The sequence below is a fragment of the Tenrec ecaudatus genome, chromosome X (assembly GCF_050624435.1).
Source record: "Tenrec ecaudatus isolate mTenEca1 chromosome X, mTenEca1.hap1, whole genome shotgun sequence".
Lineage (NCBI taxonomy): Eukaryota > Metazoa > Chordata > Mammalia > Afrosoricida > Tenrecidae > Tenrec > Tenrec ecaudatus.
Window position 1 is genome coordinate 91233097 of NC_134548.1, and position 14892 is coordinate 91247988.

The following is a 14892-nucleotide window of genomic DNA, read 5'->3' on the forward strand; positions in this document are numbered from 1 at the left end:
TAATATTAAAAGATGTTGAGTATAACATCCTTCATAGGCCACAACAGAAGGATTCTATGTGGAATCCCCAGCCAGCGAACTGGACTTTACCTCAAACTCACCTGTAGTGGATTTAAGGAGCGGACATGCTCCCTTGGACTTACGGCTGAAATGCCCTAGTGAAAGCAGCAGCAGATGGATGGCTGCTATCTCAAGGTTATGGAATTGATGGTCCTTGGACTTTGGCTCAGATCTCTTGCTTTAAGGGTACTCAATGAATGGTTAGCCTGGGACTACCATACATTTGACATTTTAATACTATGCTTGCCTTGTTACATGTATTAGTCTGATGGGAATTGTTCTGTCTCTGTGAATGACTGCTATTGAAAGTTATGTCCTATCATTAACCCCTATTATTTGTGTAAATATATCTGTACAAGTCAACAATTCATGTACTGCCATCTGAAAAGCCAGTTTATATATATACATACATACATATGAGGGGGTACCCACACACACACACACACACACACACAAACCTTTTTTATCCCCACAGAACTATGTATTTAATTTTTTTAAATCAACCTTACCACCTTCAAAGTCAAAGTACTCTCCATTACACTTACTACAGTTGTCAAATCTGTGCTCTCCATTACACTTACTACAGTTGTCAAATCTGTGACTCCATTACTGGAAACATTTTTCAAAGTCATTTATTTAAAGAGCTGACAGCCCATCCCTCGATTTTTACTTCAGCTCTTCTATGTTATCAAATCGCTGTCCTTTCAAATCCCTCTTCATTCACAGAAACAAAAAGAAGTTCACGGAGCAAGGTCAGGGGAGTAAGGTGCATGGAGCAAAAGAGGTGTGCGTTTTTTGCCAAAAACTGGCACATCGAGAGGGCTGTGTGAGCAGGTGGATTGTCGTGGTGGCAAAAACAGTCCACCATCTGCCACAAACCAGGCCTTTTTGGTCACACACTGTTCTGCTATCTTTTCAGAACCTCTCAAAAGAAAGCTTGATTAACAGTCTGACCTGGTGGAACAAACGCCAAATGCACTGAGAGTTGACATTTTCATTTGGGAAGTCGACAGATTCCTAGAACGAGGACGTTTGTCATCAATCAACATCTCACCCTTTTTGAAATGAGAAAGCCACTTGTACACTTGAGTTACCCCCATTGCACTGTCCTTGTAAGCTGTATTCAATATCACAACAGTTTCTGTGGCATTTTTCCTGAGCAGAAATTAAAATTTCACAGTGGCACGCTATTCTCTTAAATCCATCATGACAAAAAAAACGAGGTTCGAGTGAAACTGCTCTTATGGAAAAAATTCACTGTGACCAGAGAGAACCTTCCCAGGTGACACCACTGAGTGCACTAATGCAGAGCTAGTTGTTCAATGCTCAATAGCAGGAAAATGCGTACACAAAAGCTCCGCCCAGAGGGTTTTTTTTTCCTGTTTTCTGGGGGGTACCGCCTCATACATAAATCATAGATATATGAAGGGGTCCTGGGCTCGCATTTGATTCTAGCCCAAATCTAAAACCAATTTGTTCTTATTACATGGCCCTGCTTGACACTCGCCCTCATGAAGAGATAACAAGATATGGGTGATCTAGCAAAATATGGGGAAGAAATTAGATGGTGCCCAGCTCACAGAAAGAATAGCTTCTTAAAAAAGAATAGTTTCTTGGGTCTTCAACCAAGTAGCCAAGTGAGGTGTCAACTAAGTCCACCTGGAAGAAGCACACCTGCCTGTGTGATCCAAGGATTGTAAACAACAGAATTCAAATCTGATAGAGGGAATGGTATAACAACTTAAATTGTGAACACCCAGTTTGCATAAGGCTATGGACAACAGCGGAAGCCAAAAATCCACTTACAATGCCCACACAGAGTAAGCCTCTGGTGACAGCCCTTTGACCATAGTCAAAGGATGTGAATATACTTGTTATCAGGCAAAGAGCATTGTAGAAGCGATTATAGTAGATAGTTTAAAATGTATTATCTTATTTGATTTCCATTTGACCCATTGAAAAGTTGTTTCAGGTTTTAAAAAAAGTGAAGGGGAAATACATGTCGATTAATCCTCTGACCACAGACCCAGGATGTTAATAGCCTTGCTATCATGTAGAGTGAATTGGAAAGTGGATTGTGACAGATGTAATTAGGTTAAAATTTAAGACCTTACCTATTAACCCATTTTAAAGTTCTTCTAGATTTTAATAATTTCTGCTTTCTTTGAAACTGAGGTTTTTCTCTATTTTATTTTGTTGGTGTTATTAGCTTGCTTCATTGTTTTTGTATGTTTTCAGAAGAGCAAAATGTGTGTGCTTTCTTTAAGCCTTTGACTGTTTTCTATATTGACAAGAATTTCAACTACGCCCCAAATTACACAAATAGCCAATGTGGCCAAAACCTGCAAGCAAAACAAATGATCAATGCAAGCTGAGGAGCAAAACAGGAAAAAAAAGAAAATCTATAAACCACCAGATGAGGAATGTGATCGAATTCTTGGTAAAAGATACACAAGTCTTTCTTATCAAGGAGCTAACTAGAAAAAGAATCTAATACCCCTCTCCACTGATCTCCATAGAAACTATGAACCCTCTCTGGCAAGTTAAGGAGGAAATAGTGATGATTCTAAAAATCTCAGAAGGGCATTATGAGCCTTAAAAATAATTTTCTGAGCACTTACAACTTTACAGAATCATTTCCTTGAATTCCCAACATGGTTCTGTGATGTTTATCCCTGTTTATAAATGAGAGAACTGAAGCTTAAGAGAGGCTAAGGAACATGGCTGCAGTAGCACAAGAGGCAGAGCTGAGACTCAAACCCAATCTACTTGATTCCAGAGCCATGCACTGTTCCAAATGACAAGCGTTTAAGTAACTAAACATATGGATGTTAGGCCACCATTTTTTAAACAAGATATTTGAAAATAACATTTGATTCTCAATCACTATGTTGTTCAGTTTATGAAAAATCTCTAGATTTTAAAACTGGCCTTAGCCTATAGTGGGATAAAGATAGGTAGATAGATAGCTTGATGATAGATTTATAAGTAGATATATATAGATAACAGTACTCAATTATACATATATGGAATGTGTTTTATAAAATAATATTCAATCTCACTACATGTAATGATTTCTAAGATGTTATTTTTTTAATGTTGAGGGTCATTTCATAATGCACAAATAGGTATCATCTTGCAATTTACATTATATATATTATATAGAGAGATCCATAAAACAAACCATTTGCCATTGAATCGATTCTGACTCATGATGACCCCATGAAAGTGAGTAGAACTGTACTTGATGAGATTTCCACGGCTGTAACTTTTAGGAAGCAGATGGCTAGACCTTTCTAGACATAAAAAAAAACTCACTGCCATTGAGTTGATTCCAACTCAGTGACCCTATCGGTCAGTGTATGGGAACTCTGAAGATGTGTGGGCTACCTGTTAGGTCAGCAGTTCTGCTCTGCCAGTAGCTCTAAGACAGAAAGATACGGCTTCCTGCTCCTAAAAGGTTAAGAGCCTCAGAAACCCAAAAGGGTGCTTCTACTCTATCCTATAGGATCACTATGACTCAGAACCAACTGAAAGACAATGGGTCTGGGTTTCTGGGTTTTGTTTTGTTCTTTTTTAATCCCTGTATTGGGGGCTCATACAACTCAACACAATCCATACATTGTGTCAAGCGCATTTGTACATTTGTTGCCATCATCATTCTCAAAACATTTGCTTTCTACTTGAGCCCTTGGTATCAGCTCCTGATTTCCCCCCTCTCTCCCTGTCCCCCTCCCTCATGAACCCTTGAAAATTTATAAATTATTATTATTTAGTCTGGCTTTTTTAATAGGACAAAGTACAACTGCTTCTCAAGCATTTCCAGGGGTGACCTTGGGCCCTAGGAAACGTGATGGCAGGGGGCGGGGGGCGGGGGGGGTTGAGGCTGAGCATCTTCTGTGGTGCCCCATGAGCCCGAGCTCTGTTCCACCGAACCCCAGTGGTCAGACCTGCGCTTGCCTCAGCATTTCTCCAGGACCGCTCTACTCCGGGAGTGCAGCACATCCACCTGTCCCCCAGTCACCACGCTGGCTCCAAGGCTGCATCTATCCACTGGACTGGTGAGAGAGTGGTCAGTGTTTTGCTCCTGGGCCTGCTTCCAGCTGCTTATTTGAATCCCTGCTCAGCGATGGACTACTCCCTGGCAGCAGCCCTCACGCTTCATGGTCACTGGACAATGTCCATGGGGATGCTTCCCAGAAAGCTGCCAAGGCAGGCCTGTTGGCACTCTCAGCCGTGACCTCTGCTGGCCTTTGTTACTTCACCTACCACGACGTCGGCATCTGCAAAGCTGTGGCCATGCTATGGAAGCTCTGACTTTTTTACTTCATACCCTAAAAATTGATTGTACACCTCTTTGCCTCTGCTGTGTTATGCCATTCACCTGTCAATAAGGAGGAAATACCAGATATGTCCAAAGATTAAACCTGCAGAGAACCATATGACTAGGAAAAAGTGTAAGGAATGTATTCATGAAGTAGACTGAGTTCCCTTTTCTTGTGAGATTATAATAGAACTAACTCCTAACTACTCCCCAAACTCACAGTATAACAAAAGGTATATGAGCCCTTGCCTTTTAATTGGATAGTCTCTAAGCGAGGATTCAGTGTGTTACTATCAGCACATTATGCTTAAAGGTCTTCTATGCTTGTTCAGGGAATGATGGAAAATGGGCAAGAGTGCTAACTCTTAAAGATTCAACAGAAAGTTAAACTATGCTTAATTGTTGAAAACTCTGCTCTCTGTTCTGTTGAAACCTCTTACTGATGCCCTAGGGTAAGTTTAAAGTTAGAGAATTTTGGTAATCTCACATTATTAATTTCTCAGTCCCAAGAGTAAGAACTTGGGGAAATTTTGAATATAAGAAGTTCCAATGAGAGAAGAGGTTGTCTTGTAGATGTATTAAATTCTTATTGAGTCCAAATTGAATGTTAACCTGTAAATATTCTTCGCTGATCTCTCAACAAATATAAAATTGTGAAGCAAAAAAAAAAACCAGAGTTTCCAAGACGGCAAATCTATGGATGCAGACAGCCTCATCTTCCTCACTGGGAACAGCTGCTAGGCTCTGTCAAACTTGAGGTCGGCGACCATTGCTTAACCCCCTAAACCAAAGATTGCCTTTCTAGAAAACAGGGGCATGGGCATTTGGAAACACAGGCAGAAGAACTATGGACATCTTGTTGCAACAATATACAGGCATCCGAGAAGAGGATTGCATGAGATTCTGGAATAGTGTCTCCCACAAACAGGCATTTGGGTAAATATCAGTATTATTATCTACCAATATTTATAGAAGTGAAGCTACTGCAAAACAATCATAATAAACACTACAGTCAAGGAGTTGCTGTTCAAATTACCTGTCAACATCAACAAATGGTGCTTTATGACCTATGTTGCCTTGCCTAGTAAATGAAGCTTATTTTTTAAAAAACAAACATTTTTTAGCAGCCACTTTGACATTTTTCTCAAATGCATTGAATATTGACTTGGCTTCTTAAAAAGACTACGTGGAACAGAATTTAACCTTTTCTAAATGGTACAGGGTTATAAGAATATAGACACAATGCTAAATTTCCATGCTAGTAGAATATTGTATTATAAATCCCTTAATTCAAATCTCTCATTTTCCAGGAGAGCTACAATCCCAAGAGGTTATACAATTCCCCCAAATTGTATAGACATGAAATTACCCTTAAACCATGCTGCCACATGTATTCATATACGATACTTAGCATCACCCAACAAAGTAGTCAAGATACAGGGGCAGTGTTCCTTCCTTGTTATCTAATCGCTTAATTACCCATAATCATTAATAATAATGTTATAAATCATCAAGTTGATGCCAACTCACAGCAACCTTATAACCTTTAGTACTAAAACTCCTACACCAACAAGGATCTATGTGTTTATCTTCTGCAGGAAAAAAATAATAACCTAGCCTATTGCACATTTGATCATAAGGGAAAAATGTCAAAGGGGTGCTTTTAAAAGGAAGAGGATGCAGACTAGATCTCCATACGGCCTGCAAAAAGCAAGGGGATTACACTAAAATGTCCATGTAGGGGTAAGAACAGCTTGGGGGATGTGAAAGTCAGAAATCTCAAACAGATCCTAAAAGGAGCTAATATAGATAAGGTGCGGTCAATTAATATGGCCATGCTAGCCATAATCCCTTATGTGATGTATTATAAATTCTATTCTCTATGCCTGTGGTTATTATCCATCCCCCTTGGAAGGAGTTCTCTGCTATGCTAAGGACCAGCATGAAAGTGGAATTAAGTGTCTACCATAATAGAGGGTATAAAACAAGTCATCACCCTTTGTTTCACTGGGGGTATGGTTGGCTGAAAGAGAAAAGTCATGTTGTTGTTAGTGGGTTATGACCCACAGTGATCCTGTGCTCAACAGAACAAAACTGCATGTTCCTGTGCCAACCTCACAATTGTCCCCACACCTCAACCCAGTGTCGCAGCCACCTTGTCAATTCATCTTGTCGAGGGCCTGCCTCTTGTTCACCGCCGCTGCACTTTACTGTGCATGAGAGCTTCTCTAAGGTCTGATCTCTTCTGACAACACATCCAACGCACTTAAGACAAAGTCTTCCCGTCCTTGCCTCTAAGGAGTATTCTGGCCATACTTCTTCTAAGACAGATCACGGTACTTTCAGTATTCTACTCTAACACCACAGTTCAAACATGATTCTTCTGCAGTGTTCCTATTTTCATGTCCAACTTTCACATGCATATAAGGCAATGGAAAATGTCATGGCTGGGGTCAGGTGCATGTTAGTCCACAAAGAGGTATCCTTGCTGTTCAATACTCTACAGAGGTCTTGGGCAGTAGGATTTACCCAATACAATTTGTCTTTTGATCTCGTGACTGCTGTTCCATGAGCACTGATTATGGATCCAAGCGAGACAAAATTCTTGACAACTTCAGTCTTCTCTCCACTTATCTTGGACCTCCTGGTCCAGTTGTGAGGATTTTGATCTTCTTTATAATGAGTTATAATCCATACCAAAGGCTGCAATCCCTCATCTTCATCAAGTGCCTCAAGTCTTCCTCACTTTCAGCAAGCAAGGTTGTGTCACCTACATAGTGCAGGTTGCTAACAAGCCTTCTTCCAATTCTGATGTCACATCCTTCTTCTTATAAGCCAGTCTCTCTGATGATATGCTCAGCATACAAAGTAAGTAAGTATGATGAGAAGATACAACCCTGACACACACCTCTCCTGATTTTAAAACATGGAGTATTCCCTTTCTGTTCACACAACTGCTCCTTGAACTATGTACAAGTTTCTCATGAGCAAAATAGTGTTCTGGCATTCCCATTCTTCTCAAGGTTATCCATAGTTTATTATGGTCCACACAGTCAAATGCCTTGGCATAGTCAATAAAACACAAGTAAACATCTTTCTAGTAATCTCTCTTTGAGCCAAGATCCATCTGACATTACCAAAGACATCCCTTGTTTCATGAATCCAGCCTGAACTGCTGGCAGTTACTTATCAGTATACTGCTTCAATTATTGTTGAATAATCTTCAGCAAAATTTTACTTATATGTGATATCAGTGGTATTGTCCTATAGTTTAAAGTTTTCTGTTGGGTCACCATTCTGTGGAATGCGTACAAATATGGATCTTTTCCAATCAGTTTGCCAAGTAGCTGTCTTCCAAATTTCTTAGCATAGACCAGTGAGTGCTTCCAGTGATTCATCAACTTGCTGAAACATTTCAAATGGTATTCCATAATTCCTGGTTGGTTTTGGCTAATGCATTTAGTGCTGCTTGAACTCCTTCATTCAGCACCATTTGTTCTTGCTCATATGCTACCTCGCGAAAGGATATACTGTCAACTAGTTCTTTTAGGCAGTGACTCTGTTTATTCTTTCCACCTGCTTTTGATGCTACCTATATCACTCAATATTTTACTTAATGAGTCCTTCAAGATTGTAACTTGAGGCTTGAATTTTCCCTGGGGGCTTTTCCTTTCAGATATGCTTTTAGATAGGGCTTTCAAATTCTAAGTTTTGGCATATAGCATTATAATATGTGGCTTTATCTTCTTGGCAAAAAACAAACAAACATGTCTCCATCAAAGCCATTACTCTGTGTATGTGGGAAGCACAGAAAATTCCAGGTCCACTGGAAGAAGAGTGCATACATGGCATGAAAGGGTGACCCATATCTGACCTCCTCTGGTTTCCGGAAAATGTCTCAGATATGCCTCTACCCCCTATCCTTCTTTACCTATTTCTGACACCAAATGTTCCTCCAAGGGCTCTTTCTTCTGTGCTTGGTTCAAAAATTCATTGTACTGGCCACACAGAACTCATAGACAATACTGTGGATAAATGGGGGTAAGGGGTTGGGCTTAGGGAAGTTATCACAAACTGGAAATAGTAACGAGTGAGGCTATAGTCATTAATCCACAGCAACTGCTCTCCTTAGCAATTAGCAAACTATGATGGTCCCTTGGCCTCTGCCTCTGTGGGCCAGGAAGTCAGCTGGCTACTCTGCCTCCTGATTTAGTATTCTTAGTGCTGGTCCTGTGTTCTGTTTCCTAGTCTCCTTGCCTCAGCCTCTGATGTCTCTGGTCTCGGTCTCTGTCACATTAGACAACAGACAAAGATCTCAAACTTGCTCTACTTCTGATGGTCCTAGGATTTCTATGTTCCTGCTTCAAAGATAGCTCATGCTTACAGCTAAAGGGGTGGTAACTAAAACTGACCAGTCCCCTTTATTAGTGTTAAACATATCCTATTTGCATGGTCCCACCCAATAATTTGGTGGGAGATACAGAGACATGGATAGAAGAGCCATATTAAAACATTTCACCGCACTGCAAAGAGCTACCAGTAGAGCACATTCCAGATCTGTCTGAAGTGGCAGAGGCTAAGACCAGAAGCTGCAGCACAGAGACCATGGGACAAAGAAAAGGAACCAGGCCAAGACCAGAGGCTAAAACAAGCCTACCATGACACAGAACAGAAGAGCAACAAGAAGACCAGGAGATTGTGAGAAGGAACAATGAGCTGACTTCTTGGAACATGGAGGCAGAGGTCAAGGGACCACATGTCTGAAATGCTGAGGACAAGAGAGTGACTTGACTGGTGGCTGAGGAGAGGGGCTGCCTTGGACCAATGACTATATCCTTACTGTTTACTGAGCCTGACTTTTGGTATCCTGTTTAACTACCCTAAGAAATTCCCATAACTGTAAATTTATCAGTGATTTCTGTGTGGTCATTGCAACAAATTATCATACTCAGAAAAGAAGTAGAGTTCCTCTTATATCTTCCATCTTGCCTTCACTTCTATTAAACTGTTGGCTCTGCTATAGATTGCAGATCACAGACTACTATATAAGTCACTTCTAAAATTACCTTACTGGGACTACTTTTCACCTGAAGCCATTATTTCTATAAAATCTACAAAATTATCAAATAACTTTTTAGATGCCAATATCCAGAAAGTGACAACTGTACATGCACCCAAGCTAAAATACCACTTTCTAGAAACTTATCACCTATCTTTTCTATATTCCATCTTGAAACTAAAGTGCCTTCATGGCACCGTAGTTAAGAGGTAAGCTGTAATCCAAAATGTTGGCAGTTCCAGCTCACCAGATGTCCTGCAGAAGAAGCAGCAGACTGCTTCCATAAAGATTTCAGTCCTGGAAATCCTATGGAGCAGTTTTCCTCTGTCCTATAACATTATGAGTTTGAATCAACTGAACAACAATGGAATATACCTTCAAATTCCATTGGCCCTCATTCCTCAGTACTTTATCTTATTCCTATACATTTGAGTATTCAACACAGATTTCCTATATTTTGTGATCAGAAGGAAATGGGATTACCTAAAAAAAACATTATTCATAATCTCTCTAAAATATAATTTTAAGGAAAAGTATTCATCTAGTATCAAAGAATAGGAAAAAATACAAGTTGACAAAAGTCAAAATTTATACTCATGACTTTATTTGATGTAGGTCATTTGTCTCTTGATAACATTTTAACTGAACCTGGTAAAAGAAAAATTATACTTCATAGCCTGTTCTGTTGTGTTTCTGTTATATGGATAATTAATTCTGCTTTTGTAAAAAAAACTTAAGACATAAAACCCTGCTCTTCCCATATATGATTCAAGTTAGTTCATTTTATAAAGCAGTGGTAAATTTCAGCAATTTCACAAGAAATGTACTCCAAACATATTAAAAATAATTCCAACTAAAGTAATGATTGGGATATTTAGAAATATATCTTTTATTCAAATTTTCTACTTTTCAAATAACTATAAGCATTTTATATGGTAAATTTACGGTATGTGCTTGATAAAATCTAGAATGGGTCACCATTAAGGAACACAAAAAACTTAACTTTTAAGATTAATTTCAAATAATTAACTATAAAGAAATAATATTATACTATAGAAGCCTAAAATTAGTCTTTTCCAAAATATATCTTATAGCCCTGTTTCAATTTTCCCACCTCTAGCACAACAGATGTCAACAGGAAGAGTTCCATATTTTGAACTGCACAAGTAGACAAAATATCTGTTGCCAGGAGTAACAGTGTTTCATTATAAGAATAAGCATACCTATAAACAAAATTTTCTATCCAAAACTTTTGAATCTCTTAAAATCACTAAAAATCTCTAACTAAAATCAAAACACCCCAAGTTCTTAGGGGGGAAAGGAAGCAAGTATGATATAGTAACTATTCTGAGATTTTTTTTCCCATCACTTTTAGGATAGAATAGAGAGAATAAATAAATATTTGATTTGTTTCTTCCAGTTCTCATCCCATTTCTATTCATAGCAACTAAAGCCAGGTTTTCTGTACCTGCAGTTGTTTTCATGTTGGGAATAGTATTTTCCTGTTGTTCTGAGAAAAATTGCCTTGGTAAACAGTATAGAAAGGTTTTCAGTTAGACAACCCTTTAGAGGTTATTGCTTTCGTCTCCCTATACTCATAAACATGTGAGGCTCAGAGAGATTCAATTCTTGGCCTTTCACAAAGCCATACAGCAAGGTAAGAGTAGAGCAAATTCTAGAACGATGTTTCCCAAATGATCTCTACTCATCTAGGATAACTCTGAAGGTCAAAACCACTGATTTTCCTTCTCAGATGGCCCCTTCGCATAGGTCTTTGGAAGTTTGCCAGCTGTATGATCAAGCCCTTTTTTAACAAGTTTGTGGTGAGAATTACATAAGGTTTGTACTTATCACATAGACTACAAAATAATAAGCATTTTTTTAAAGTAGCTATTCTTTTTACTCCCATCCTGGAAATATTGCTGCTCCTTTAATTTGAAAAGACAAGGAACTGAATTCATTAACACAGTGGGCAGGGCCTGATCCTCCAGAGCTTCTCCAGCTTGCCACATTCTGAAAGCTGGAGGAAACCCCATTCAGTAGCCTTTGCACTCTGTCTAAACTCCCGCTAAGAAATACAAAATGTCAATTTACACTGTTTGTACTCTGCTACATGTTGTTAAGTGAAATCTGTCAACTAGAACTTGCAATGGGGAGTGGCTTATGGCTCCACCCAAAGCATGGAGAATAAATGAAGGAAAAGCAACGGGGACAATAAGGTCACACACCTGAAGTAGCATAAGTGGATAAGTGGATGGTAGAAAGCAGGATGTTTTCTTTTAGCACTGTAAAACAGGAATAATGGTTACCTCAACAAAATAAAATTTCGTAGGATTCTCAGCACAAAAGAAAAGAAATTTGTTTCCTATCCCTGGTAAATAAAAAGTACATGGGTAACAACTGAGCGTCTTTCTTGCAAAACTGAGGATTAAGCTGTAACCAAGCAATTTTTAACAGTACAACACCCTATGTTCCTGTAAATACACGAAAAAATGTCCTATGAAATGGCGAAAAAAACCGAATATGTATAACCTGGAGCTTAAAAAGGAAGGGAACATAGTGTCATTCCGATTCTCCGCAAGCCCACCTCCTTTTACGGATATTACAGAAATCACCCACGGCAACCAACCTCAAGCGTCCGCATCGACCAGATAGACCCCCTACTCAAATGGCTCTAAGTACCGTGGGACCAAGCCCCTCCCTGGAGCTGCCAAGTCCATGCTGACTCGAGAATACCTCACTTCCTTCACGTTTGCCCACCCACACTCGACCCCTGGGATTTCTCGCCAACCCTCGCCACTGGCAGGGAAGGTAGAAACGAAACAGACTCCCTATATTAAGACAGGGAAATACCAGGGCCACACATACCTGTCCCTATAATGATCACATCAAACTCCGAAGGGAGATTATTCGCCATCTTGACAGGAAACGTATCCTATGACTGCTGCTGGTGGAAATGAAATCAACTTAGGCATTCTCAGTAGAAGGCGGAAGGGGAAATTGCATTCTGGGTATTGTAGTTCGTCATTGAGGAACCCGGTAGGCTGCTACATCGAATGTTGAAAACTCGATTCCCCAGATTTTGTGCTGTAGACCATTCAAGCTGGCTGTTTGGAATAGGAAAGAGATTTGTATTCGTGTTTTGTATTTGATTTGTATTTTAATGGTTGGGATGAATGTGAAAAGACTTGGTTAACCCTTAGCTGTTTTAAGGAGCCGTGGTGGCAAAGTGGGTTACACATTGGGCTGCTAGCCTCTAAGTTAGAAGTTAGAAATCACAAGCAGGGAGGGTGGGGAGGAAGGGGTAAAAAAAGAGGAGCTGATACTAAGGGCTCAAGTAGAAAGAAAATGTTTTGAAAAAGATAATGGCAACATATGTACAAAGGTGCTTGATACAATTGATGTAAGAAAGTGGGATGTGTGACAAATTTCCTCAGTGATCAACTGACTCCTTTGCCATTAGACCAAAAGAATTGGATGGTGCTTACCTACCATTACTAATAATTTAATCAAAGATTTTATAAAAAGAACACTGATCAAAAGGGGGAAATGCAGAACAGAATTACAAAATTTAGAATCTAGATTTTCTGGAGTCTTGGAGACTGGGTAAGTCCCCAAAATGATTGCTCTAAAATAATTTTTAAACCCTTAACCAGAAATATCCCTTGAAGTCTTCTTAAAACCAAACATTAATCAAAACCTCACTGCCATCAAGTCAATTTTGACTCAAAGTGAGCCTTTAGGGCACAGTAGAATTGTCCCTTTGGGTTTCTGGGGCTTTAAATCTTTATGGAGGCAAACAGATTTATCTTTCTATCATTGAGTTTCTGGTGACTTCAAACCGCTGACTTTGTCTCCTTAAACCAAATAGTTTATTTTACCAAGTAAAAAATGTTTGCCTTGAGCATTTTACTCTTTTAAGATCTGTCTATTTGGGGTCAAATTGACAACAGCAATGTGAAGGATTAAATATGAACCTTAGCACACTGAGTTTATATTAATGAGGAGGAACAGCTCAGAAAAGATGGGTAAGAGTAGTTACACAATTCAAATAATGCAGAAATGTCACAGAATTGTACATGTAGAAATTGTTTTATGCTTTTGCTATATATAATCTCAACTACAAAATTAAAATAAATTAATTTAATTATACATATGTGGACTATAAATTTATACGTATCTCCATTTGGCCTGATCTCATCATCTCCTACAAACAAAGTGTCTTGTCTAGACCCTTCATCCATACAAAATTCTCTCCGGGACTCTACACACTACGGCCAGAGTTAGCGCTAAATTCTTCAATGTGATCATGTCATCCTCTAAAACGGTGCATGACCTCCCATTCCTTTTAAAATTGTAAAAATGATTTAAAATCTCAAACATAATCTGTATGATCCTGTCTGGTTCTCCATTTCACCTCTTATTTCTCCTTACGGTCCAAACATATTAGTTCTTTGTCTCTAAAATCCCATGTACCTACCAATTGCAGGACATACACATATGCTCTTCCAAATGCTCACAGTTCACCTTCAACTTTCTTTATTCTTTCCTCCCATATTAATCCTACTTATTCTTTACAGATTATTTAAAATAATTTGAACTCTAGCAAGTCTTCATTGATTTCCTAATCTAGCTGAGGTCTCTGATCACCTTATACTTTTCCTTTGTTGACCTTATTAACATTTGAAATATCAATTTACTTAGATAATGACGTGTTTCAGACCTATCATCCAGCTGGAAGAGAAGTTCCATGACGTCAAAGACATTGGTTGTGTTTTTTGTAATAATATCCTCAGTCCAGTGCCTGGTTTAAAAATATTATTTTAAAGATTTCCATTGAGTTGACTCTGTCTCACTGTGACTACATGTGTTAAAGAACAGAATTGTCACATAGGGTTTTCTTGGGTATAGTCTTACTGGTAGCATATGGGCAAGTCTTTTTTTTTTCCCCAGCGGTGCTACTGGGGAGAGCTTGTACTGTAAACAGTTAGGTGGCGAGAAGCAAGGGCCAGGGAGTATCCCTTTCCATGCCTGGAGAATCCCTACAGGAGGTTACAGAGAATCAGGCGAGCCTCAGCCAGCCATAAAGGCTAGGAGGCATGAATCAATTCAAGCCCGAGCCAGGTGGGTAGTACACCTGGGTTGGCCCAAACTAGGCCAGGTGGGCTTAATTCAGCCAATGGCATCAACCAAGCCAAAGGCCCTAAAACTGGGACCTAAAGGACATCATGACCTTCTGTTTCTTCTCCACCTTCCGCTTGACTGTGCTGCGGGTGTCTCTGGCCTCAGGCTACCACGTGTGGGTATGCCTGTGTTCAGTGACTGTAAAACCTGAAACTTCTTCCGTCCTTTATAAAAACTCACTTGGATCACAAACCAGGCTTCGGCATGAATTCTTTCTCCTGCGAAGCCAAGAACTAAGATATTTCCCACCAGAGAAACCTAACAT

At 39.4% G+C, this 14892-nt stretch overlaps 1 protein-coding gene and 1 pseudogene across 2 annotated transcripts in view; one reads left to right on the forward strand and one right to left on the reverse strand.

Annotated features, from left to right (window-relative positions):
- CHM (CHM Rab escort protein) overlaps positions 1 to 12430 on the reverse strand; it is a 216316-nt gene extending 203886 nt beyond the window's left edge. The window contains exons 1-2 of one of the 2 annotated variants that reach the window (XM_075538794.1): positions 12312 to 12379; positions 11672 to 11728 (exon numbers count right to left, since the gene is read on the reverse strand). In XM_075538794.1, the coding sequence (XP_075394909.1) occupies positions 11672 to 11728; positions 12312 to 12360 (106 nt within the window). In that variant the 5' untranslated portion in view covers positions 12361 to 12379. Of the gene's footprint in view, positions 1 to 11671; positions 11729 to 12311 lie in introns of both variants that reach the window. The other variant, XM_075538795.1, reaches the window with a different exon arrangement.
- On the forward strand, positions 179 to 4377 carry LOC142434610 (succinate dehydrogenase [ubiquinone] cytochrome b small subunit, mitochondrial-like; annotated as a pseudogene).
- Positions 12431 to 14892: the final 2462 nt, after the last annotated feature.